Below are 25,833 nucleotides of genomic sequence, written 5' to 3'. Positions count from 1 at the left end.
CCATCTTCTAATTCTTCTTTTTGAGATTATCCAAATATAATATAATCACACCTAGGCCCTCTTTCTAAATGGACTTCCTCCTGAGAGCCCTGGTGATGATAAAGTTCTCATCTTCATCTTCCCATATAAGAATGCATACCACTTTAAGCTTGTTTAATCTCAAATAATTTCTCACTCATGGTCACCTTGTCATGCTGTTCTTAAGTCTTGGGTTTTGATTTCATATTTTCTATTCAATATCCAGAATGCTTGAATGTCATTTATCTAAATAAACATATTTTTCATGTAGTATTAGACTAGGTTTTGCAGGGTAGATTATTTGTGGTTTTAATTATAGATCATTTGTCTTCTAGAATATCATATTCTAATCCATTCTTTCACTCACGGTGACAGCTGCTAAATCTTGTGTGATCCTAGCTATGGCTCCTCAGTATTTGAATTATTTCTGGTTGTCATATTGAGGAAAGGAATTTTAGTTTTGCCATAAAGGGCAGAAGGAAAAGCAATGATGGAAAGTTGCAAAGATGATGTCAGGAAAAGTTTCCTAACAATTGGAAATGTATAAAAATGGAATATCTTGTTAGTCTTAAGAGATAGCCAGTTTCATTTCTTTGGAGGGCTTTAAAAGGAGTGGATGATCTCATCAGGTATGTTTTAGTGGGAAACCCTTCATGTTTGTGTTGGACTAGATAACCACTAATATAATTTCTAATTTTCAAACTCCAATTTTGTTAGGGAAAAAATAAGAAGCAAAAAAGTGAATTTAGTAATATATCTCCTATTTTCTGTCTTTGTCTTTGTTTTCTACTCATTAAAGGTTGTTTTTTTTAATAAGAATCTATATTTCTTCTGATTCAACCATTTTGCAGAACAATCTGAAATTACCTCAAAGAGTTATAAAACTGTATATGTCTTTTGACCCAATACTACTCCTTTTAGGTTATTTCCTAAAGTGTTGTAGGAAAAAAGAAAGGAAATTCTAAATTCTAAAATATTTATAGCAGCTCTTTTTATGGTGACAAAGATTTGGAAACTGAAGGGCTGTCCATCAATTGGGGAATGGCTAAACAAGTTGTGGTATATGGTTTTTTTTTTTAGTTTAAACTGATGTCATCTGAAATATTCAAACTTATTTTTTTATTTCTAAAATTTTTATTTAATTAATTTATTTAGAATATTTTTCCATGGTTACAAGATTCATCTTCTTTCCCTGCCTTCCCCCAATAGCCTCCTATAGCCAACTGGCAATTCCTCTGAGTTTTACATGGGTCATTGATCAAGCCTGTGGTATATGATTGTAATGGAACATTGTTGTGTCAGAAGAAATGACAAAAAAGATAATCACACAAAAACCTGCAAACACATATGAAGTAATGCAAAGTGAAGAGAGCAGAAATAGGAGATTATGCACAGAAACAACAATATTGATGATCATCTGGGAATGACATAACTATTATTAGCAAGGTAAAGAACCAGGACAACTCCAATGGACACATGACTAAAAAGGATATCCATCACTACAGAAGGAACAGAATACAAATGCAAACTGAACATACTATTCTTCATTTCTATTTTCTCTATGAATTTTTCTCTAGTGTTAGCAATATATGTCTTATTTAAAAAATGATGAACAGGGAAATACATATTATGTGATTTTATATATATATATCTATATACACACACACACACACACACACACACACAACCTGTATCTTATCTGACTTCTTAAGGAGGGAGAAAGGCTAGAAGGAAAAGAGAAAAAAAGAGCAAGATCTAGATTTTTAGATAAAACTAATGTGAGAATTCATTTCTCTTAGATAAGTATATTGATTATAATTTATTACATATTTACAATAAATAATATGTATTGTGTTATTGTATTACATATTTTATTTTGTTATATAAAGGAGAAAAAGAAAATATAATTGAGAAATATTTAACAAAAGAATAAAAATACAAATGATTAAAAAATCTGTATTTCTTGATATTTACTTAGTATATCAGCTAGAGGAAGATCAGTAGTGAGACCACAGAAAGAGAAATAATTAACAAAAGAAGAATAGTTAGCATGTATAATTAAATTGGTTTATTATATATTTTTAAAACTTAATAGGATTTTTTCATGCCTCTTAATTTCTGAAAACTATGAAAAAATACTAAAAATCAAGTAAGTTTTTTAGGTCATTTTATAACAAAAACAACTATTAGAACTTATAAATATAAATCCACTTCCAATGATCAGATTGGTAAAGAACTGAATCATATCAATACTGACTTTCTAACTATAAATTAAGTCAAATGCATAAAGTTAAATAGTAGGATATTTCACAGTCTTCTTGGCAAAGCAAATAAAGGAACTGGCATAATTAGTTTTATTGTGCTTTCAAAAATGTCAAGAAGCATCATTTCATGGAACAAGATCATGTCCCACTGCATATTTGCCCTAAGCATAATAAAAATGGGCTTAATAATATTGTCTTTAAAGATCAGTTCAATGGAAGGGAGGAAGAGGTTGGTGATGGGTAATACTAAAATCTTACTCTCACTGGAATTGGCTCAGAGTGGGAAGGAGAGTCAGATTGATTGGGATATAGAATTGTATCTTATCCTAGAGAGAGGTAGACAGGAATAAGAAATGTGGTGGTGGAGAGGAGAGTAAAATAAGGGAAGGGGAAGGGGGAGACTGACTAAAAGCAAAACAATGGAGGGGAGGGAAAGAGTGAAAGGAGAAAGGGCAAAATTAAAAGTGGTAATCAAGATGAAGGGGAATACACAGATGGTAATCATAACTCTGAATGTAAATGGGATGAACTCACTCATAAAATAGAAGTAGATAACAGAATGGATTAAAAACTAGAATTCTACCATATGTTGTTTACAAGAAACACACTTGAGGCAGGTAGACACACACAGGGTAAAGGTAAGAGGCTGGATCAAAATCTATAGGGCTTCAACTGAGAAAAAAAAGAAGTAGCAATCATGATCTCAACAAAGCTAAATAAAATAAATTTGATTAAAAGAAATAAGAAAGGTAATTGCATCTTGATAAAAGGCAGTATAATGAAGAAACATCAGTACTCAACATATGTGCACCAAATGGTATAGTATCTAGATTTTTAAAGGAGAAACTAAAGGAGCAAAGAGATAGTGAAACTATACTAATGGGGGAATCTCATATTTTCCTCTCAGAATTGGATAAATCAAACCAAAACTTAAATACAAAAGAATGGGAAAAAAATGAAATGTTAAAAAAATTAGAGTTAATAGATATCTGGAGAAAAATGAATAGGAATAAAAAGGAATATACATTCCTTTTAGCAGCACATGGTACATACAAAGATTAACCATGTACAAGGGCATAAAACACAGCAACAAATGCAGAAAAGCAGAAATAAAATGCATTTTTCAGATCATAATGCAATAAAATTATGATTAATAAGGGTTCATGGAGAGAAATTAAAAATGACTTGAAAACTAAATAATCTAATTCTTTAAAACTGGTGGGTCAAAAAATAAATCATACAAATAATTACAGACTTCATTAAAGAGAAAGACAATGAGAAGACAACATATCAAAATTTTTGGGATACAGTCAAAGTGGTAATTGGGGAAAATTTATATCTCTGAGGGCTTATAGCAACAAATTAGAGGAAAAGGTGATCAATGAATTGGGCATGCACTAAAATACTAGAAAAATAACAAATGAAAAATCCCCAGACAAAAACTAAATTGAAAATCCTAAAAATAAAAGGAGAAATTGATAAAATTGATAGTAAAAGAACTATTGAATTAATAAATAAGACTGGGAACTCGTTCTTTGAAAAAAAAAATAAAGTATTGGTTAACCTAATTTTAAAAAGGGATTTTTTTTAAAAGAAGAGAATCAAATTAACAGTCTCAAAAATGAAAAAAGTGATCTCGCCTCTAATGAAGAAGAAATTAAGGCAAATATTAGGAGCGATTTTGCCCAATTATATGACAGTAAATATAACAATCTAAGTGAAATGCATGAATATTTTTTAAAAATATGAATTGCCTATATTAACAAAAGAGGAACTAGAATACTTAAATAATTCCAACTCGAAAAAAAGAAATTGAACAAGCCATCAAGGAACTCCCTAAGAAAAAACCCCAGTGCCAGATGGATTCACAAGTGAATTCTATCAAACATTTAAAGAACAACTAATCCCAATACCATACAAAATCTGACAAAATAAGCAAAGAAGGAGTCTTATCAAATCATTTTTATAATACAAATATGGTACAGATTTCCCAGCCAGGAAAACCAAAACGGAGAAAAAAAACTACAGACCAATCTTCTTAATGAACATAGATGCAGAAATCTCAAATAAAATACTAGCAAAGAGATCACAGCAAATTATCACAAGGATTATATTCACTATCACCAGGTGGGATTTATACCAGGAATGCAAGGATGGTATAATATTAGAAAAATCACCTGCATAATTGTCCATATCAATAACCAGACTAACAAATCACATCATTATTTCAATAGGTGAAGGAAAAGGCTATGACAAAATACAACAACCATTCCTATCAAAAACACTAGGAAGTACAGGAATAAAAAGACCTGTCCTCAAAATAATAAGTAGCATTTATTTAAAACCAGCAGCAAGTATCATCTATAATGGGAATAAGTTAGAAGCCTTCCCAGTAAGATCAGGAGTGAAGTAAGGATGCCCATTAATAACACTATTATTTAAGATTGAGCTGGAAATACTAGCAGTTGCCATTACAGAAAAAAGAAAAGAAATTGAAGGGATTAAAGTACACAATGAAGAAATTAAACTATCACTCTTTGTAGGTGATATGATGTTATACTTAGAGAATCCTAGAAAATCAATTAAAAAGCTCATAGAAATAATAACTTTAGCAAAGTTTCAGGATACAAAACAAATGCACATCAATCATCACCTTTACTATATATCTCCAATGAAAATCAGCAGCAAGAGTTAGAGAAACTCCACTTCAAATCACTCGACAATATAAAATATTTGGGAATCTATCTGCCAAGACAAACACAGGAATTACATGAAGACAACTACAAAACACTCTTCACACAATTAAAATTAGATCTAAACAACTGGAAAAATATTGATTGCTCATGGGTAGGATGAGCTAACATAATAAAAATAACAGTCCTGAGGCATCTGGGTAGCTCAGTAGATTGAGTCAGGCCTAGAGTTGGGAGGTCCTAGATTCAAATCTGATCTCAGATACTTCCCAGCTGTATGACCATGGGCAAGTCACTTGACCCCCATTGCCTAGCCCTTACCACTCTTCTGCCTTGGAACCAATACACAGTATTGATTTCAAGACGGAAGGTAAAGGTTTAAAAAAAATGACAATCCTACCCAAATTAATTTACTCATTTGGTGCCATACCTATCAAAATACCTAAGACTTTTTTATACAATCAGAAAAAATAATAACAAATTTCATTTGAAAAAAAAAAGAACAAGAATATAAAGGGAACTAATGAAAAAAATGTGAAGGATGGTGGCCTAGCAGTACCAGATCTTAAAATAAAATATAAAGCAGTAATCAACAAAACAATATGGTACTGGTTAGGAGACAGAAAGGTGGATCAATGGAAGACCAAGGGTAAATTACCTCAGCAATCTAGTGTTCGATAAAACCAAAGACCCCAGCTTTTGGGACAAGAACTCACTATTTGACAAAAACTACTGAGAAAACATTATGGGGAAAATTAGATTTAGATCAGTATCTCATACCCTAAGAAAAATTCAAAATTGGTATATGACTTAAATATAAATAGTGATAAGTAAATTAGGTGAAAATGGAATAGTATAACTGTCAAATCAATGGGGAAGGGAAGAATTTTAGACCAAGCAAGAGATAGAGGACATTATAAGATATAAAATAAATAATTTTGATTATATTAAATTTAAAAAGTTTTGTACAAACAAAGCCAATGTAACCAAAATTAAAAGGAAAGTAACAAACTGGGGAAAATTTTTTATAATAAAATTCTCTGACAAAGGTCTAATTTCTCAACTATATAAAGAACTTAGTTAAATTTACAAGAAATCAAGCCATTCCCCAATTGACAAATGGTCAAGGAATATGAATAGGCAGTTTTCAGGTGAAGAAAATCAAAACTATCAATAATCATATGAAAAAATATTTCTAAATCCCTCCTGATTAGAGAAATGCAAATCAAAACAACTCTGAGGTACCACCTTAGACCTAGCAGATTGGCCAATATGGCAGCAAAGGAAAGTAATAAATGTTGGAGGGGATGTGGCACTAATGCATTGCTGGTGGAGTTTTGAATTGGTCCAACCAATTCTGGAAGGCAATTTGGAATGATGCCCAAAGGGCATGCCCTTTGATCCAGCAATACCACTACAAGTTTGTATCCCAAAGAGATAAAAATAAATGGGAACGGATCTGTTTGTACAAAAATATTCATAACTGCTTTTTGTGGTGGCAAAAAATTGGAAACTATGGGGTTGTCCCTCAATTGAGAAATAGCTGAACAAATTGTGGTATATGATGGTGATGAAATACTATTGTGCTATCAGGATTGATGATCTATAGGATTTCTATAAGAATTGAAAGGACTTACATGAACTGATATGGAGTGAAATGACCAGAACCAGAAGAATATAATACACAGTAATGGAAACACTGTGAGACAATCAAATGTAATAGACTTTGATATTAATAGCAATGCAATGATCCAGTATAATCTCAAGGGACTTATGAGAAAGAATGCTATCTACATCTAGTGAAAGAACTATGAGAGTAGAAATGCAGAAGAAAAATATGTGATTTAACAGTTGTTTAATAAGAGTAACATGGAAATAGGTTATGAATGATAATACATGTATAACCAAGTGGAATTGCTTGTCAGTTCTGAGAGGTTAGAGGGAAAATGTGCAAAAATTAAATTATATCTCTAATAATAAAAATATTATATTTTTGAGGTTTATTAAAGATTATTAGAAATCAAGGAATAAAGAAGATACAAAATAAAAACGACTTGCCCATGGCTGATTCGCCAATTCAGAATCCCAGTGCTTAGCTTACCACTAACTTCCTACATCATTGCAGTGGCAGAGAAGTGAAGAGAAGAGAGCGTGGTAGGCGTTACTGCCAGTTAAATACCAATTGTGGTCTCACCTTCGTGGAGACTCAGGTGAGATAGGGAATTCTGGGAAATACCAAGTACTTCTGGGGATTGAAGTCTAGGGTTCAAAATCTCCATTTATACAGAGGGGTGGAAGAAAACATGAATCATGTAACCATAGGAAAATATTTTTAAAATAAAATAATAAAATTATTATAAAAATAAAATAATGCTAATTATTAACTATGTGCCAATATATGTTGCAAAAGATAAGATGGTAGAGGCTTCCTAAAAGCTTTCAATGACTATCCAAATTAAATCTCTCTCTATTCTAGCAAGAGGTAATACAGCACCAACATCAATATATATATTTCTCATTATACTACATGACTACATATTTTTAAATATAATTTCTAAGGGAATTATACTTATTAGTAACCCAAAAAGCAATGGCTAGGCACAATGGGTCTAAACAGGTTTGTAGTATATTATCAACAACAAAGTTTACTCCCTTAGTGTATTCAAGATATCAAACAGGTATATGACAAGAAAACAGACAGATATAGCAAGAGTAAGGAATAACAGAAGGAAAGCTCATACACCTCACTGTGATTGAGAGATCTAGAACAAAGGCCTCAGCACCCTGGGTCACCCCTTAAGAAAAGTTGTGGGAAAATATGGAAATAATCATATAAGTTAAGATAGTGTGGGTTGGTGATACTGTCAGAGGCAGTATCCACATTGATGAAATTTTACAAACGATTTTTCATTTTCCTAATTATATGTAATAACAATTTCCTACATATGTTTTCGGAAGCTATAAGATTCAAACTGTGTCCCTCCTTCACTCTCTTCCCTATCCCCACCTGGAGACAGTAAATAATTTGATCTGGATTATATATGTATTATTATGAAAAACATTTCCTTATTGTTCATTGTTGTAAGAGAATACTCATACAAATCCCAAATCCCCAAATAAAAACATAAACTAAAGTGAAAAATAATATGCTTTGGTCTACATTCTGACTCTTAACAGTTCTTTCTCTGGAGCTGGATGGCATTCTTTTTCATAAGTGCTTCAGAATTATCCTGAATCATTATATTGCTGAGAGTAGACAAGTCTTTCATAGTTGATTGTTGCGCAATATTGCTATTACTATGTACTATCTTCTCCTGGTTGTGCTTATTTCACTCTGCAACAATTCATGTAGGTCTTTCCAGATTTAATGATATCATTTTGTTCATTATCTTTTATAGCACAATAGTATTCCATCACCAACATATATCATAATTTGTTCAGTCATTTCCTAATTGCTGAGTATCCCTTCAATTTCCACTCTTTTGCCACCACAAAAAGAGTGTTATAAATATTTTTTGCACAAGAATGTCCTTTCTCCTTTTTTAAAAAAATCTCTTTGGTACACAGTGTAATATTTATTTGGAAAGGAAATTGGATAGGAAAAATGGGGATAAATGGGAGGTTTGTAGCAGGGTATGAAGGAGAGAGGAGAGAGGGCATATTGCTTGGTGAGGCAAGGGAGGGAGATGCCCCCTGCTGAGAGGAAACAGCAGGGGTCTGATAGGTCTGCTTTGTCTAATGAATGACTAAACTAACTTTCAGCTCCCTCTATGACCAGAAATGATAGTCCACTTATCTGACTGCAAATTCAAATAACATAAAGTTTAATAACTAGTTGGGATTGGAGTTTTTTCTCAGCTTCAGACCTGAGGCCAGGCCCAGAGGCTGGCGGAGGGTTTGTCCCACTCCCGTCTACTGTATATCAGTCCTCTTTTGTTTTTTAGAACCTTAGCAGTAGACAGAAAGCAAACAAGAACAAATCTGACCTTCAGAAGCCTGTGTCTTCGGGCTGAACCGAGAAGAGCATGCCTCTCCAGACTGGGCTGAACAAGCTCCTCTCTCCTCCAACACCAGGAAACCCAGTCCCCAACGGCAGGAAATAGGAAGTGCTAGTCACAAGACCCAACTGCCACTCCCAGTTGACCCTTCCCCCACAAACTGTTAGTCTAGTTTCCTTTCCACAACAGACCTAGTGGTGGTAATACTGAATCAAAAGGTATGTGTACTATTTTATAGTCTTTTCAGCATCATTCCAAATTGCCCCCCAGAATGATTGGATCAGTTCACAATTTCTCCAACAATGCATTAGTGTCCCAATTTTGCTACACCCTCTCCAATATTTAACACTTCCCTTTACTATCATATTGGTCAATTTGATAGCTGTGAGGTGGTACCTGAGTTGTTTAAATCTGCATTTCTCTAATCAATAGTGATTTAGAACATTTTCCCATATTATTACTGTTAACTTTGACTTCATTGGAAAACTACTTGTTCATAATTGATGAAATTATTAATCCACTGATCACAAGACTTGTTTGATCACAACAGATCACAGAGAAAATCTCTGTTAAAAACAATTAAACTGGCAAATGATGTTATATAAAAATAAATTGGTTTTTAAAAATTATATATTATTAATTATCATGCATAGTTATGAAATGGACTATTTCTCACCTCTCCTTCTTTACAAAATACTTTTTACTTCTACAAAATTTATCATGTATACTTATAAATTTTCATCCCTTGAAAATTTTCCATTACCATAAATTTTTCAGCACAAAACATTTATTTCCTCTCTCCTTCCATTATTTCCCCTTCTCCACCAGGATACTTTGGCTAATAGTCCCTACTAAAGTAGTTCTGAATGTTTGTTCACAGAAACACAGGACCTACTTTTCAAAAGTAGGGATACTTAAAGAAGCATTAGGTGGTAAATGTTTTGGCCTTTGAAACTCTGTCAGGGAAGAAAATTATGTTCCTAGCTGTGACAATTATAGTCTTAATGTTTATCCTTATATTGGTAGCAAAATATCTGTTTTTTTTTTAATGGAGAAAAATTACATAAATACAGCAAGTCCTTTTAAAGTGATAGTAATTGAAGTAATAAAAGTGATAGTAATTGAAGTAATAAAATTGAAGTAATTGAAGTAAAAAAATTTTTTAAAAAAGAGGTGAAAAAATAATAAGAAGTGGTGGGTAGAATGTTTAACTTTCAAAATTTCTAATAGTCTTTTCAAGTGTATGTAAGTTCTGTGAAAATGAACATTTATCATTTATCATGGTCACATATTTATTTATAGTCCTTATAACCCATCATATACTTGAATGTTGACCTCGGCAATATTTTGGGGGAAACAATTGTCACAATATTTGAGAAATGGAAAATATTTAATTAGAAGCACATCAGTCACTTTTAATTAAAAAAGAATTTACATGAATAAGCAGGTATTATCCTTATATATAGCACTTAAAGGTAGTATAATACTATGAAATAAAATTGATTATCAGAAAATCAATGTTTAATTGTAATATGGTACTTGATGAGGTATTTTCTTAAGGTGTTTTTTGAAATTACAAGTCACTTTTATTACTTATAGGTCCCCCAAGTTATGTTCTTACATGGTGCCTACAGTTCTTTTAGCCCACTCTCCTCAGGTCCAAACTCTACAAAAAAACTCTACAAAACTATAAAACTCTACAAAAACCATCCTCTAACTTAATTGTTCTCAGGACATTTTACACTCTTAAAATTTATTGAGGAAACCTCCCCAAATAGCTTTCATTTATGTGGTGTTATGTTTACTGATATTTACTGCATTCAACATTAAAATATCTTAATATGATTCTGAAATTATTTTGGTCTTTCAGATGTCCTTAGAGACTTCCAGAGCTATATAGATCACACTTTAACAACTACTGTGCTCATAGGGTGAGTGACTGGATCCTGCTAGTCCCCATTTTATAAATATGTAGATACATTTTGGCAAAGCTGGTTATGAATTTCCGGAATCACAGAGTTTAAGAGCTGGAATAGACCTCCATCACCTATTCCAACAAATACCCAGAAGGAACTATTCTATAACATCTATTATAACTGTCTTGATCTGGACTCTACATGCAAGAATGGAGTAACCACCACTTCTCAAGTCATCTCATCCCACTTTGGAACTACTCTGATTGTTGGAAGTTCTTCCTGACATCAATTCAAATTTACCTCTTTTCAACTTTTACTCATTGCTCTTTGTTTTTTTCCTCAGGGGTCAAATCCCTCCTCCATATAATAGATATCCAAATATCTGGAGACACTCATAATCATTCAAGGGATAGAAAGGATGACAAAATAGAAAATGGACAATTTTTATTACATAAATCCATATAGATTGTGCACAAACCCAATGTATAATTAAATGAGGGGGGGAAATCTTCATAGCAATTTTCTCTGAAAATGTCTCATTTCTTTTCTTTAACATTTTTTAACTTAAATTTTAAAATATTTTCCCATGTTACCATGATTCATTTTCTTTCCCCTCCCCTCTTCTCACCCCCCTCCTTGAGCCAACAAGCAATTCCACTGGGGTGTACAAATGTTATCATTTGATACCTATTTCTATATTACTCATTTTTGCTAGAGTGATTTTTTAAAAGCCTAAGCCACAAATCACATACCCATATAAACATGTGATAAGTGATGTCATATGTTTTGCTTTTGCATTTCTACTCCCATAGTTCTTTCTCTCCATCTGGATTGCATTCTTTCACTTAAGTCTTTCAGGAATGTCCAGACTTGTTGCATTGATACTAGTAGAAAAGTCCATTACATTGGACTGTTCCACAATGTTTTACTTTCTGTGTACAATGTTCTCTTAGTTCTCATTTCACTCTGCATCAGTTTATTGAGGTTCTCCCAATTCATATAGAAACCCTCTAGATCATCAGTCCTCACAGTACAATAGTATTCCGTCACCAACAGATATTACAATTTGTTCAGCCATTCCCCAATTGAAGGGCATTCCCACAATTATCCAATTTTTTGCCACCACAAAGAGTGTGGCAAAGAATATTTTTGTACAAGTCTTTCTCCTTATTATCTCTTTGGGGCACAAACATAGTAATAGTATTGCTGGATCAAAGGGTAAAATGTATAATTTCTAACTGATTACAAAAGTAAGAATCATTCCCCAATTAATAGCCAAAGAATATGATCAGGCTATTTTTTAAAATTTATTATTTTTTTTAAAAACCCTTACCTTCTGTCTTGGAGTCAATACTGTGTATTGGCTCCAAGGCAGAAGAGTGGTAAGGGCTAGGAAATGGGGGTCAAGTGACTTGCCCAGGGTCACACAGCTAGGAAGTGGCTGAGGCCAGATTTGAACCTAGGACCTCCCGTCTCTAGGCCTGGTTCTCAATCCACTGAGCTACCCAGCTGCCCCCTAGGCCATTTTTGAAAGAAGAGATCCAAGCTGTCAATTACCATATGAAAAAATGCTCCAAATTATTAATAATTAGGGAAAAGCACATTAAAACATCTGGGGTTCTATCTCATACACTTTAGATTGGCAAAAGATGACAAATCAGAAAAACAGTGGGTGCTGAATGTGGCTACAGGAAAAGACATATATTAAAGTCCTGTAGATATGTAAAACAGCCCGAAAAAAATCTGAAACTGCACTTCAATATCCATTAAACTGCATGCTCTTTTCCTGAGATATAGCATTAATGGGCCTCTAACCCAATGAAATCATAGAAACTGGAAAAGGATTCATATGTATAAACATAGTATCTTTTTTGTAGTAGAAAAGAACTGGAAACAAAGTGGGGTACATCAGTTGAAGAATTGTTGAAAAAATTATGGAATACAAATGTAATAGAATAGTATTTTGTTACTTAAAACATAATGAGAAAGATAGTTTCTGAGAAACCTAAGATTTGTATGAATTGATTCAGAGTAAAGTGAGAAAAGGCTTAGATCAATAACTTATACAATGGCACTTTAAAGCTATACAACTTTGAAAAGACTTAAAACTAATCAAACACAGTGACCAAATAACAATGGTAGAGGTATAATAATGCAACATACTACTGGCCTAAGTGACATGATGCACTCAAGATGTAGAATAAGATATGCATTGTTGTATATAAATAATGTGAGAATTTGTATTAACTATAAATATTTTTCCAAGAGTTTTTTTCTTTCCAATGGTGGAGCAGAATGGAGAAGTTGGGAGGCAGAGAAAATTAATGGGTTTTTATTTGAAAAAATAATTTTAAATTTAAAAAATCCAAATACTTAAAATAACTATCATGTCCCTCCCAACTCTCCTTTTCTCCAAGGTAAACATTCCTAACTCCATCAACTGCTCTTTAAATTATGTGGATGAACTGCATTCCTAAATTGGGATGCCCTTGTTGATGTTCTCCTCAAACACTCTAGTCTCCCAATCCATCAGCCTCCAAAATTTCATTTTCCTTCTTTCTCAGTCACACATAGGAATTGTCATACATTTGATATTACCTTCTCCTATAAATTTTTCCTCCATGATTCAGAATCATAAAACTCTCTCTGAATAAAATCTATCCTTTGATCTTTCCTTCTCCCTTACTTCTCCCTAAACTATTCTTCATTGTCATAACCTATGTCCCTCCATCATTCCTCATCACTCTCCTAAGTCATCATTGTACTTGGTACACAGTAAGTGCTTAATAATGTCCTTCCATTCCATCATTCTTTCCTTCTTCTTTCTCTGACTTCACTTTGCTTCCTTCACAGTTATGATCTTATTCATAATCAATGAATCACAATGCCACATAGTAAGTGCTTAAATAAATGTTGGCTGAATTGGTTTTAAATGAAATGGACCTGTTGTTCCTTAAAAAAAAAAACCTGCTGTGTCCATTTAAATGAGTTAATTAAAAAAACATTTTTTCAACATTAAAATTGTAGTATTTAAAACTCCAAAATTCATAACAATTAAACAATTAAGAGAAGGCTATGAGAAATGAAGTATCTATATGCTAATTAAGTTTATAATGATAAAAATAATTGTGAGAGCCATAGATGCCTCACTGAAAGGTGGTACATTCCAATGGAAGCACTCTCTTTTAGAATCTGTCTTTAGGATTTATCCCTCAACATTTAGCTTTCTCCAACTTCCGTGACCCCAGAACCTACTTCAAGGCTATTAACTTCCCAGTGAGACTAAACAGATCTATTTGATTATTTGGGTTTACAGGTTTGATGATTTAATTACAAGTTCCCCTACCTCAGTTGCTGCCTTGGTCTGTGGATACCCAAATTTCCCTCTTTTCTTTTCATCCCACTATCTCCACACACTGAAGACCATAGCAATGAGTTTTCTAGGACTTTCTTACAAATGGAAAGAATATCTAAACTAAGAAAAAATATCGTAACTAAGAAGCATATCTAGGAATATGGTACATAGCTTAGAAATCCAGGACATAAATAAAGGGAACCAAAACTTATCACAGAATCTTGCCAGCACAAAGGCTACTGAAATTTAGAAAGTTTTAGGTAATTTAAGGTAATCATTAGAGTCAGAATTCGAACCCAGGTTCTCTAACTGCAAGTTAAGTGATTTTCCAGACAAGATGTGTAGTGAAGTAGGTGACTCAATAGATAAGAGTGCTAGATGTTCTGACAGTCAGGAAGACCCTAAGTTCAAATCTGATCTCAGATACTAGATGTATGACTCTGGACAAATCAATTTAACCTCTGTTGCCTTAATCCATGGGAGAAAGAAATGGCATTATCCATAATTATCCATTATCTTTGCCAAGAAAATCCAATGGCCAGTAGTGTGCAATGGTCCAAAGAGTCAAGAAGAGTCAGACATGACTGAATGACTGAACAAAAACAAAATTTGTAATAAGTACTTTACAGTCCAGTTATGAAACCAAGTCTTCTGACTCCAAACCATAGGCTGTTCCCCAGGCCTCCCCTGCCCTGGAGATCCTTAGTAGATGAGGGAATCAGATGATCTAATGTTCATTTCCTTCTTGGCCACTGAAAGGAATAGTGTCTTGTCTCTAAAGACATCCCAACATATAGTGCATCTATCTATTCTACCAGTTCTCCCATTCAAAACTCACTCTTAGCCAATCAGGAAACCTCCTGTCTTAGCTAACCAGATATCTCTTCTCCCCCTCCTAAAAAAAATGGAAAGGAATAGAAAGATGTTTTGTCCCATCACCTCAAAAAATTTAAATAATGCAATAAATAGATTCTCTTTCTTTATAAGAACATGCTGAGAACTGTTTGAAATTCCCTAATTTTTTATCTGGCTGGCCTAGGACTTAAATTTAGATTTTCTCTAGAAATTTGGCCATTCATCTTGGTTTGTTTGCAAACAGGCAGGCCAGATGGCATTTGGGTAGAAATTCCCAAGTAGAAACAACTACAGGCAAACACACAGTCCTCAAATTGATCATCTAGACTACTACAAATTTCTTCCAATTGAGCACCTGCCTTCCATCTCTTCTACTATTTATCTATTCTGAATAATTAAATCACTTTGCCTTAGCCTTCTTGCTCAACCGCTGCTCAATTCTTCCCTATAAACCAATTCAAAATGGAAATAGAAAGCTCACCTCATAACAGTGGGCTAAACAGAAATGTTCCCTTTCAAACTTTGCTGGAGAAACAAGATTAGCCTCACTTTTCTTCCTTTTTATATTTTTCCACTTTATCAAACCCCAGGTGGCTTCAACTACCACCCTCTATTCCGATGACACCCAAATCCATTTCTCCAGCCCTGGAGTTTAGCTTTTTAGGATGCTTTTTAGCATCCTAGATTCACTCTTTCCCCCCAGCACCGCAAATTTAGCATGCCCATAACAGTTTTTTTCCTCTATACCTACATCCCTACCCACATCTCCCTGAAAATACCCCAGTAGCTCCTTCCTCTCATTTCACTATTCTTCTATCCTCACACAATGAATCCTTGGTCCGATTTTTAAATGTTCCTCTTCCTTCTGTTCTACCCAGTCATTAGTAAGTCATTTACAATTTCTCTCAACTCAATAACTCCTTTCCTATCTGAATGCCTTTTCTTTAAAACACTTACCTTCTATCTTAGAATCAATAGTAAGTATTGGGGCCCAAGGCAGAATAGTGGTAAGGGTCAGGCAATTTAGGTTAAGTGACTTGCCTAGCATTATACATATGGAAAGGGACTGAGCCCATGTTTGAACCCAAGACCTCCTGTCTCCAGGCCTGAAACTCTATCCACGGTGGCACCTAGCTGCCTCTAGAATGTCCTTTCAACCAAAATGATCAAATGACATAGTATATGTAAAACACTCAGCCCAGTGCCTGGCAGATAGCAGGTATTTAATAAATATTTGTTGGGGGCAGCTGGGTAGCTCAGTGGATTGAGAGCCAGGCCTAGAGATAGGAGGTCCTGGGTTCAAATCTGGCCTCAGACACTCCCCAGCTGTGTGACCCTGGGCAAGTCACTTGACCGCCATTGCCTAGCCCTTACCACTCTTCTGCCTTGAAACCAATACACAGTATTGACTCCAAGACGGAAGGTAAAGGTTTAAAAAAAAATGCTTGTCCCACCCTTTCCCATTGTCACTCCTCTTGACTACTGAACTAGCCCTCCAAATAAGTCTTCCCCCCTCTGCTCTTTCCCCATAATAATCTATCCTTCATTTCATAGTCAGACTAATTTGACAGATTAACTCTTATCATTCTTCTGATCAAAAACCTTAAATTGTTTCCTATTATCCACAGAGTAAAGTTTAAACTGTTATTTCTGCATTCAGGTAGTTCCACAATCTGATATTAGTTTACTTCCCAGTTATTTCATACATACTACTTTCTTCCATGGACCTCAAGCTTTAGCAAAACTGGACTACTCTTTGTCCCTCATAGTTCCTCTTTATTGGCCTAATTCTGTGCCATTGATTAGACTTCCCTAGACCTCTGATTTCTCTTTAATTGGTTAAATTCTTGCTCATTCTTTAAAGCTATACTAAAACTACCCTCTAGTCCCCACCCCCCAATGAAGTTTCTCTAACTGTTCACCTATAATCACCTTCTCCTTGGGCCTCTTCTAGAACTAATTTTTCAACCTCTTTAATGGATTGCCATTGTTGTGGATTATATTTATCTTGCTTGTTGTTAACTATGATAAGTTCTATGAGGAAAAAGATCCTGTCTCATGTAAACTTTGCGTCTTCTATAGCATCTAGATCAGTGTTCAACATACCAAGAGCACCTAATAAATGCTTTGTTCTGAATTCTTTTACAAAGATTAGCCTTTCAGGAATATAATCTGTAGGAAAGTGAGAATAAATGGATCTAGACATAAACAAAGCAAGTAATTAAGAAAGAAGTTGCTTGTCAGAGTAAGGGGATGTCAACAAAGTAATTAGAGTACTAAGATACTGTTATTAGGTGTAATATCTCTCAGCTCTCATAGTTACCATCCCAGGCAGCTCCTCTAGAAATTGGGACCCTCCAAAAGAGGTCCTCCCAGAGACTGGGTCATTTCCTGAAATACTGACCTAGAGTAAAACTTAATCAAGCATTTTCATTATATTATCTAACAATTCCTAATCGCTCTGTTGGTATGCAATTTCATTAAAGAGTCTACCATTTGCCATATGATTTTAAGTTCAATTACAAAAATACACGCATGAATTTCCCTACTAGAACAACTTGAAAAGTGGCAAATGTTGTTAACCAGAATAGGGATCAAATGGAGACTGTAGAAAGTATAGGGAGATAGAGAACAGAGAATATGAGAAAAGGTTGCTGGCTTCTAGGGCTTTAGTTTGCCCACTGTATGGCATAGGAAATACCACAGAGCTATATAAACTCATCTCTATCTAAGCCTTTCCAGAGAATTCTTCAAGTTCCCTTTATAGACAGTCAGTGCCCTGAATTTGAAGTTCTATTTGTTACAAAGAATGGAGGTGCATTTTAGTAGCATGCCACTTTTCTCTACCTGCTCTTTCTATATTTTTCTTTTCTTAAAAGACCAAAATTTCTCCTGGCCCCTAAATTTTGAAACTATATTATAGATGCAAAGGAAATCTTCCAAAGTCTGATCTATGGGAATCATTATAAAAATTGTCCTAATGTAAATGCACATAGTGCTTTAAGATTTACAAATGGATTTAAAATTATTTCATTTTATCCTCATAATAACCCTGGGAGGCAGGAGCCATTGTTTCCCTTATTTTACAAGTCACTAAACTGAAGCTTAGGAAGGTAGTTAAATAATCTTTCTTTATAGAGGGCAGAAAACTGGATTTTGCAACTCACTCCATTTTGCATCTTCAACTTTCCCTGGTCTCAACTCCACAGAACAACATGTCCCAGCATCATGTACCCTCTGGTGTCCCCTACCCTTTTCTAGCTTCCTCTTGTGTTTTGTATTCCCTCATTGGGCTGTAAGTTCTTTGAGTACAGGGCCTATTTTTCTTTTTCTTATTTGTATCCCCAGCACTTAGCACAGTGCCTGGCACATAGTAGGTGCTTAATAAATGTTTACTGAATTGAATTGAATTGCTCAATGTCACATAGGAACTAGTAAGCATCTGAGACTGGATTCAAATTCAGGTTTTCCTATTTCAAATCTAAAATATTGTCTGTATTACCTAACCTTATATAAGACAATGACTATATTATAATAATTCAACATTTTCCAGAGGTCTTAATTCCACATAGAGAAAACAGAGAAGAAATGGCTACAAGCAATATTAAAAGAAGAAATAGTGAGGATTCTGATATGACTGGTAATTTTCCCATTTTATAGTGGATTAAACTAAGGTGTAAAATGGATTCTTTCCCACTTCATATTCTTTTGTCCCAAAGTTTCTTGTCTGAGGCAAATAAAATGTTAACATCAACTACTGAATCCAACTGAACCAGTAGGAGAATTTGAAAAGATAGATAAGAAATTCTATTGTTTTAAGGAAAGCAGCATGATGAAAAGAACACTGACCCTCTCTACTCCTCTGTACCTGATAGAGCATTGTTATAATCTCAACAATAATACTAATTTGCTGTATGATCTGAGGCAAGATATTTTTTTTCTGGAATTTAGTTTCTGCATCATTGTACTGAAATGATGGGATCTGATGATCTCTAAATGTTCTTTCAGATTCAAGCCACAAATTCTAAGAGATTGGGTTTGGGACAGTGAAATTGGGATTGGATTGGGAGAAAGGGAAGAATTGGTTAATGTTCACAAAATAATTGGTACTTCATGAATTATCTATAAGAGTTGAGAACTCAGAACCAAATACCAGGAAGTGGGCAGTGACATGCTTTAGAGAAGAAAGCAGAAAAATCAGGAGACAATAGTTACTTGGAAATCAAATTCAGAGAGAATACTGAAATTTTTATATGCAAAGTTAAAGAAGTTTAGTAAATTAAAAGCACAGGAAAATTTGAGACTGACAAAGTACAAAGATTGGTCTTCAACTTCTCTGATGAAAACATTAAAGATATTCCATTTTATTAGGAATTAAAACTAGTCATATCTATGATTGGTAGTTATAATATAGAATATAGGAGGTTTATATATAGTTACTATTTTAATAACAACAAAAGTTTGCAACTACATCTGGCTTAAGACAAAGTGTGAGAGAATACCAAGGAACCATCTTTATAGACATTCATTTTGAAATTAGTCTACTAATTAAAACTTAGTGAAAAAATTAATTACTAGCTTTGAGAATATGGGTTCTAAAATATCTGTTCCTTAAATAGGCCTAAGGTAGGAAGAGATATTCAAAAGATGAATATAAAAGCTCTAAAAAAAAAAAAAAGCAAAACTTGTAAAGTTTAAAGTAAAAAAAAAATTATTTCTAAGGTCTGCCATAAATGAACTTAGCCAAGCCATTTCCCCTATCTGAGCCTCAGCTTCATCATCTGTAAAATGTGATGTTTTAAGTTCAAAAGGCTGAGACATACTATTAAATGTAAATTTAAAGTTCTGAAAGTCTCTGCCAAAACAGAAATATAGTTCTATAAATCTCAAATATCTTGGTTCAGTCATTTAACATTAAAGTATGTGAAATATTAACTTCCTTCTCATGATATTGCTAACACACACACACACATACACCAAAAAACTACTTAGTAAAGATTACAGAATCACCTTCCCTTAATTGGAAAAAAAAAAAGCACTCTAAGGAAAAAGTTTGAATTAGCTAGCCCTTATCTAATTTGCTTTGTCTTATTTTGTGATTTGTCCCCCTCCTCTTATCCATCTTCCTCTTGATTTTATGCTTTCCTCAATCATTTTTATTCTAATTAGAAAAGGTTTCAAATTTGTCAAGATATTAATTTGTTGGTTTTTTTGAGAGAGCATTCCTTTTGCTGGAGAGTAATGATCTATAGACAGAAGGAAATTAGTTTCATTTCCTCAATCACTTCTACTTTTCAAACAAAAGTTTTCTAATTCACAAGCACATATGCTGCATAAGAGGAAGGTGGAACTGCCTTTTAAGGCAGCTAGGTGGTGCAGTGGATAAAGGGCCAAGTTTGGAGTCAGGAAGTCTCATCTTCCATAGTTTAAATCTGGTCTCAGATACTTTGTGATCCTGGGCAAGTCACTTAACTGCTCAGTTTCCTCATCTGTAAAAAGAGCTGAAAAAGGAAATGGCAATGCACTCCAAGGTCTTTGTCAAGAAAACCCCCAAAGTGGTGATTAAAAGTTGGACAAAGCTAATGTGATAATTTGTTTCTCATAAATAAGCATATTTATTATAATTTATTACATATTTATAACAAATTATGTGTTAAATTATGTTTTATATATATCAATAAAAATAAAAATAAACTAACAAAAAAGTAGGTATCCAACTTCAATTCCAAGTTATATGATTAAGGGCTGATGCATACTTAAAAAAAATTGGCTTGTGATGCACAGTTATTTGAAAATGTCTAACTAAACAGAAACCCAAAAAATAGTTAACTAAAAGATCAAAGATACTGAATTAATTATTTTCTACAGAAAATCAATTACTATAATATAAACCCTAGAGGGTAGTTATGCAACCCATTCCAACTTCACTGCATTTAAAATATTGTACCATATGAAACATGACAACGACTACAATATCTCATTTAGTTTGTAGAGCAGAGTACAATAATCTTTATCCGATATCATCATCAATAATCCTCTACTTTGGATTAGAGTAAACTATGTCTGTGAGAGGAGGGGAGTCAAGAAACTGGTGATGTCAACATTTCTAGAAGTAAAATATTTTCTCTCCAGCAAATGATGAATCTTATCTCTTTAGGAACTCCACTCTCAAAGTACTACAGGCAGCATATTTCACTTCTGAGAAAATACACTTTAATCTTTTTATATTAAATGTCTTTTGAGTAGCAAAGAAACAAGAAAATGAATATTTCTCAACATAAAATCTGGAATAAATATGATATTGTCAATTTAAATAAGGTTGTTTTAATGACAAAACCACTTTAAAAACTGGTATACTACAAAATGACATCAACTATATAAAATTAGAAAGAATAGTACTTTATTGTGAAGTTTTAATGCAAATCACTAGAATTCCATTTGGTTCCTACATTCACAATTCTTTCTTTGGTAAGGGGGGAAAACAGAACTATGTTTTATGTCAAAAGAATTTACAATATTTGACTTCAAATGTTACAAATGGTTTTGATAGCTTTTTGAAACATCTTTAGTGTTTTGTTTCTATTCCAAAGAAAGCTCCAGCTCTTTGCTAAATCTGTATTTAAAGAACAGATGGGCAAGTCTGAGGAAGGAGATAGCCCTAGCACACTAACACCCACAGCTAGATCAATGGTCCTATTTACGAGAGCTTCCATAGATAAGAGATAGCAAGTAATTATTTGGGCACTTAAAAGTTTCTCATTGTATATACTGTCAGACCCTGGGATTATATATTGGTTAGTTTAGCTAAACTGTTCCCCCAAATGACTGTGTGTGTGTGTGTGTGTGTGTGTGTGTGTGTGTGTGTGTGAGAAGAGAGAGAGAGAAATAGAGAGAGATTAGGATTGGGGCATATAGTCAAATAAAGGTAATATAAAAACAAATTAAAATCAATATAATTTTTGAAAGGAGAATAAGTTTTTAAAAAATAATAAAAGAAGTCCTTGTGATTTCATTGGCACTATGAGGAAACTCTACCTTCCCAATTACTTATGTTTCTTGAGAGCTGCCAAGAACCATTTGAAATGTAAGTGACTCAATCAGGGTCACACAGCCAAATAAATTAGAGGTAGGACTTCAAATCTTGTCTTCCTGTGTGCCAGGTCAAGCTCTCTTACCACTGACTGGCATTCTGCTTAACAACTGTATGACTGAAGTTCCAAATTACAAAAGATTTTACATATTTACAAAGCAATTTCTTTGCAACAATTCCAGAGGGTATTTTTCTAATAAGAAAACTTGAGGCTAAGTGACTTTGCAAGGAGTCATAATGTATAATGTACAAAGGATCCTATAATACAGGAGACTTAATACTTGAACTCAACTTTTTTGAATTGAAGGACAGTATCCACTTAATGCAGTAAACTGCTATATGAAAGGGAAAGCATTTTTCCACTCCTGTTATCCAGAAGATATCTATAAAGCATGGAAACCCTGTATTATGGCATGAAGTATCTGAAGTTTTAGTTAACATTCAAGAAATAACTATTTAGTTGTGACACTATATGTTGGTTTTGCTTTATTTAATGGGTCCAGTTAGAAGTGAGTCTTCTCCTCCTGGAATCTCTCCATTATTATGCTTTTCTATATGCTTTAATCTATTCTAATTTATATTATGACTATTTGTATACACGTCTTATCCTACCCACCATCAGACTGTAAATTCTCTGAAGGCAAGAACTGCCATTTTCAGCCCTTAATGTTCGTCTAATTGAATTATTGGTAGTAAGAATGTTTTCACACCAAGCAATACATCTTTTAGAAGAAAGCAATCTACTATTTCCAATCTTAGACTACCTTCTCAACTTTCCAAATGAATAACTAAACTCTTTGGATTTCAATCATACTATATGTCAAATAGAAATAACAAGGGGTCTACCAGTATTTGCAACAGGAAGAATGAGCAAATCTGGATCTTTTACTGGTATTACTTCTGCTCCCTCACTTTCAGGGCAGTGAAAATTTATTAATTTCCCTGCATTTCTTTCAAACCAATGTATATACTTCAGAGAGTACATATACGTGTGATGGAGAGAGGGAAGGATGGACAGAAATATTATTCTGGTTTCTTGGTTTTCTTCTCCCCATCCTTACTCCCTATGGTACTAGATCTCCCATAGAATAATATTCATGTAATAGACTGATTTTCACAGAAGAAGCTGCATAGATTTCTAGTTAGGCAAATCTAATTAATTTTTAAAAATTTCCCATATGCTTGTAAAGTCTCAATTACAAAACTTCATTAAATTTCTGAACTTTTCCTATCAAAAATATTCCCCTTAAAAAGTCTTTTAAAATAATTAACAAAAATCATCATCTCAAATCAGCTTCTGAAAAAGCCAGTCATTTGCAGTTGTCTTCTTTCTCCAAATCAAGTTCTTAAGAGTTTGAAATGTGTTTTCCACAAAACTGAGTTACAGTTCTGTTGGTGCCTAGTAAAGTTCTTTCATCTTTAAAACTACATGTTATACCCAACCAAAAGGAAGGCCTTTTTTTGAGCCACCTCAATGAAACACAGATAATAAAACTTGCCATCTAATACTATCCAGATGTCAAATTTGAAGATGCAATATATTCTACCTCTTAAATTTTTTTAAATAACAAAGATGAATGATAACAATGTTCTTTCAGGTCTGAAGCGGCTAAATGATATAAAATATTAACCGGTTAACATTTTTTGGAAAAGAGTATACTGGGAGAAATTTCTGTGATGTAAAAAGCAAATAATAGCAATAAAAAGTTATAAAATAAAAAAGTAACCTTTTTGCATAACTTCTCATGGGTACATGTAAAAAATTTCCCCCTTAAAAAGTGAAATGAATCAGTGCATCCAAAAAAATTACACTAAGAATTGAATACGTATTGAAAACCTAAATTATATAAAAATGATTCTGACCAGTCAAAACTACTAGGTTACTCATATTAGAAAGTGAATACTCTAAAACATCATTTTCTAAGTAGAGGATGAAAACTTCAAATTACATGTGTTTATTTTCAGGAAATAGCAAATACACTTCACATTGCAGTACAGGATTATGGTTTGATTGCCTTTTTAAAGTCCTCAATCAATATTCAAACTATCTAAAAATTCTTATTCTTCCTAAAACACCCGAGCATTAGTCCTTACATGAAAAGGGCTCTACTAAGAAACCTGTTCCACAGCACCCTCATTACTTTTGCAGTAAAAACCTTAATAACAAGTTATTTCTTCTTCCCTTTCTACTAATGCAATACAATTTCAACACATATGAAAACAGACTGTATCCAAACTACGTTTGGAACCAAGGGTCTGGAAACCAGTCTCTTAAGTACTAGAGGGCGTTAACCCTACGAGTGGGAGGGAGCAAGCAAGAAAGTCAGCCACATGGGGGATATTTTGAAGTGAAGCCTAAAGACATCCCCAAGAAAAGGAGGCCCCGGAGGTATGCAGGTTTCTTCAATATAGGTTTCCTTTCGACAGCCAGAGGAGGGGATATATATATATATCCTGGAGGCAAAGATGACTCTAGAGGTGGGGGGGCAGGGAGGGGGCTAAGAAGGGACCTTTCTAGAGGCCACAGAGTTAACACCTTCCAACCATTACCCCTCGGTGATGAGAAGTGTTAGGAGGGGGAAGAGAGCTTCCTGCTGCCATGGAGAAGGGAAAGAAGCCAACAGCACCTCCTCAATGGAGTAGGGATGAAAGGAAGGAGAGAGGCGGGAGAAAAGGCATGGGAGGGAGGGGGATGCCGGAGGCAGCAGGGATGGGGCTGGGGGAAACCCTGACTAGGCGAATAAGAAAGGGAGAGGAGGGCATGATGGCCAAAGCCGTGGGTACCTACCTGGACTTTCTGCAACGGTGTGAAACGCAGGTCGTGAACGAAGGGGTTCTTCCCAGGGGGGGCCAGTCCCTGCTTCTCACCGCCCCCCGCCCCCACCGCCGCCCCAGGGGAGGAGGAGGAGGAGGAGGAAGAGAGGGAGGAAGAAGGGGACCGGCATCTCTGGACCAACCTCATCTCAGCCCGTCCCCCCTCCAGCAGCAGCAGCAGTGGCCGCCGCCCCCGGGGGTCCCCCGGTTCCCGCCGGGCTGTGGGAGGGGGGAGGAAGACACAGAGGGGAGAAGACCCAAAGGCGGCTCCCGCTGGAACTAGGTGGTAAAGGGAGCAAAGCAGCTCCAAGGAATGAGAGCGGGGAGGGGACACAGGAGAGGCGGAAGAGGAGGAAGAGGAAGAGGAGGAGGATGCCCCGCGGTGGCGGTGGCGGTGGTGGCGGCGGCGGCGGCGGCGGCAGCGGCAGCGGCAGCGGCTGCTTCTCCCGCAGAGCGCCGAGCAGCAGAAGCAGCTCCTGCCTCCTCCTCCCCAGCCCTAGTTGAGCCGAGCCCCGCGCACGCGCCGTGAGGGGGAAGTGGCTGCGTGACGTGTAAGGGAGGGAGATGGAAGGAAAGGGGGCGAGTGCTTGTGTGTGAATGTGCGTGAGTGTGTGTCTGTGTGTGTGTCTCTGTGTGTGTCTGTGTGTGTGTGTGCGCGCGCGCGCGCTTGCAAGTGTGCTTCTATGTCTTTGTTGGGGGGTGGAGGGGGTAATGGGGTGATGGGGAGGTCCATCTTCCTTGTTTCCCACACCTCCACAGCTAGGCACAGCTGCAACTACCACTAGTTCCAGTGTCTTGCTCACCTCCTAGCTTTGGAGGAGAGGGACTGG

General features: G+C 35.0%; 1 protein-coding gene across 1 annotated transcript in view; it reads right to left on the bottom strand.

Annotated features, from left to right (window-relative positions):
• Positions 1-25,525, bottom strand: part of LPCAT1 (lysophosphatidylcholine acyltransferase 1) — a 183,485-nt gene extending 157,960 nt beyond the window's left edge. Inside the window, exon 1 of the mRNA XM_001369539.5 lies at positions 24,978-25,525. Within this exon, the coding sequence (XP_001369576.2) occupies positions 24,978-25,151 (174 nt within the window). The 5' untranslated portion in view covers positions 25,152-25,525. The remainder of the gene's footprint in view (positions 1-24,977) is intronic.
• Between the last annotated feature and the right edge of the window lie 308 nt (positions 25,526-25,833).

The sequence above is a fragment of the Monodelphis domestica genome, chromosome 3 (genome assembly GCF_027887165.1).
Source record: "Monodelphis domestica isolate mMonDom1 chromosome 3, mMonDom1.pri, whole genome shotgun sequence".
Taxonomy (NCBI): domain Eukaryota; kingdom Metazoa; phylum Chordata; class Mammalia; order Didelphimorphia; family Didelphidae; genus Monodelphis; species Monodelphis domestica.
Note: the sequence above shows the minus strand (reverse complement) of the source record. Positions and strands in the feature narration are given on the sequence as shown.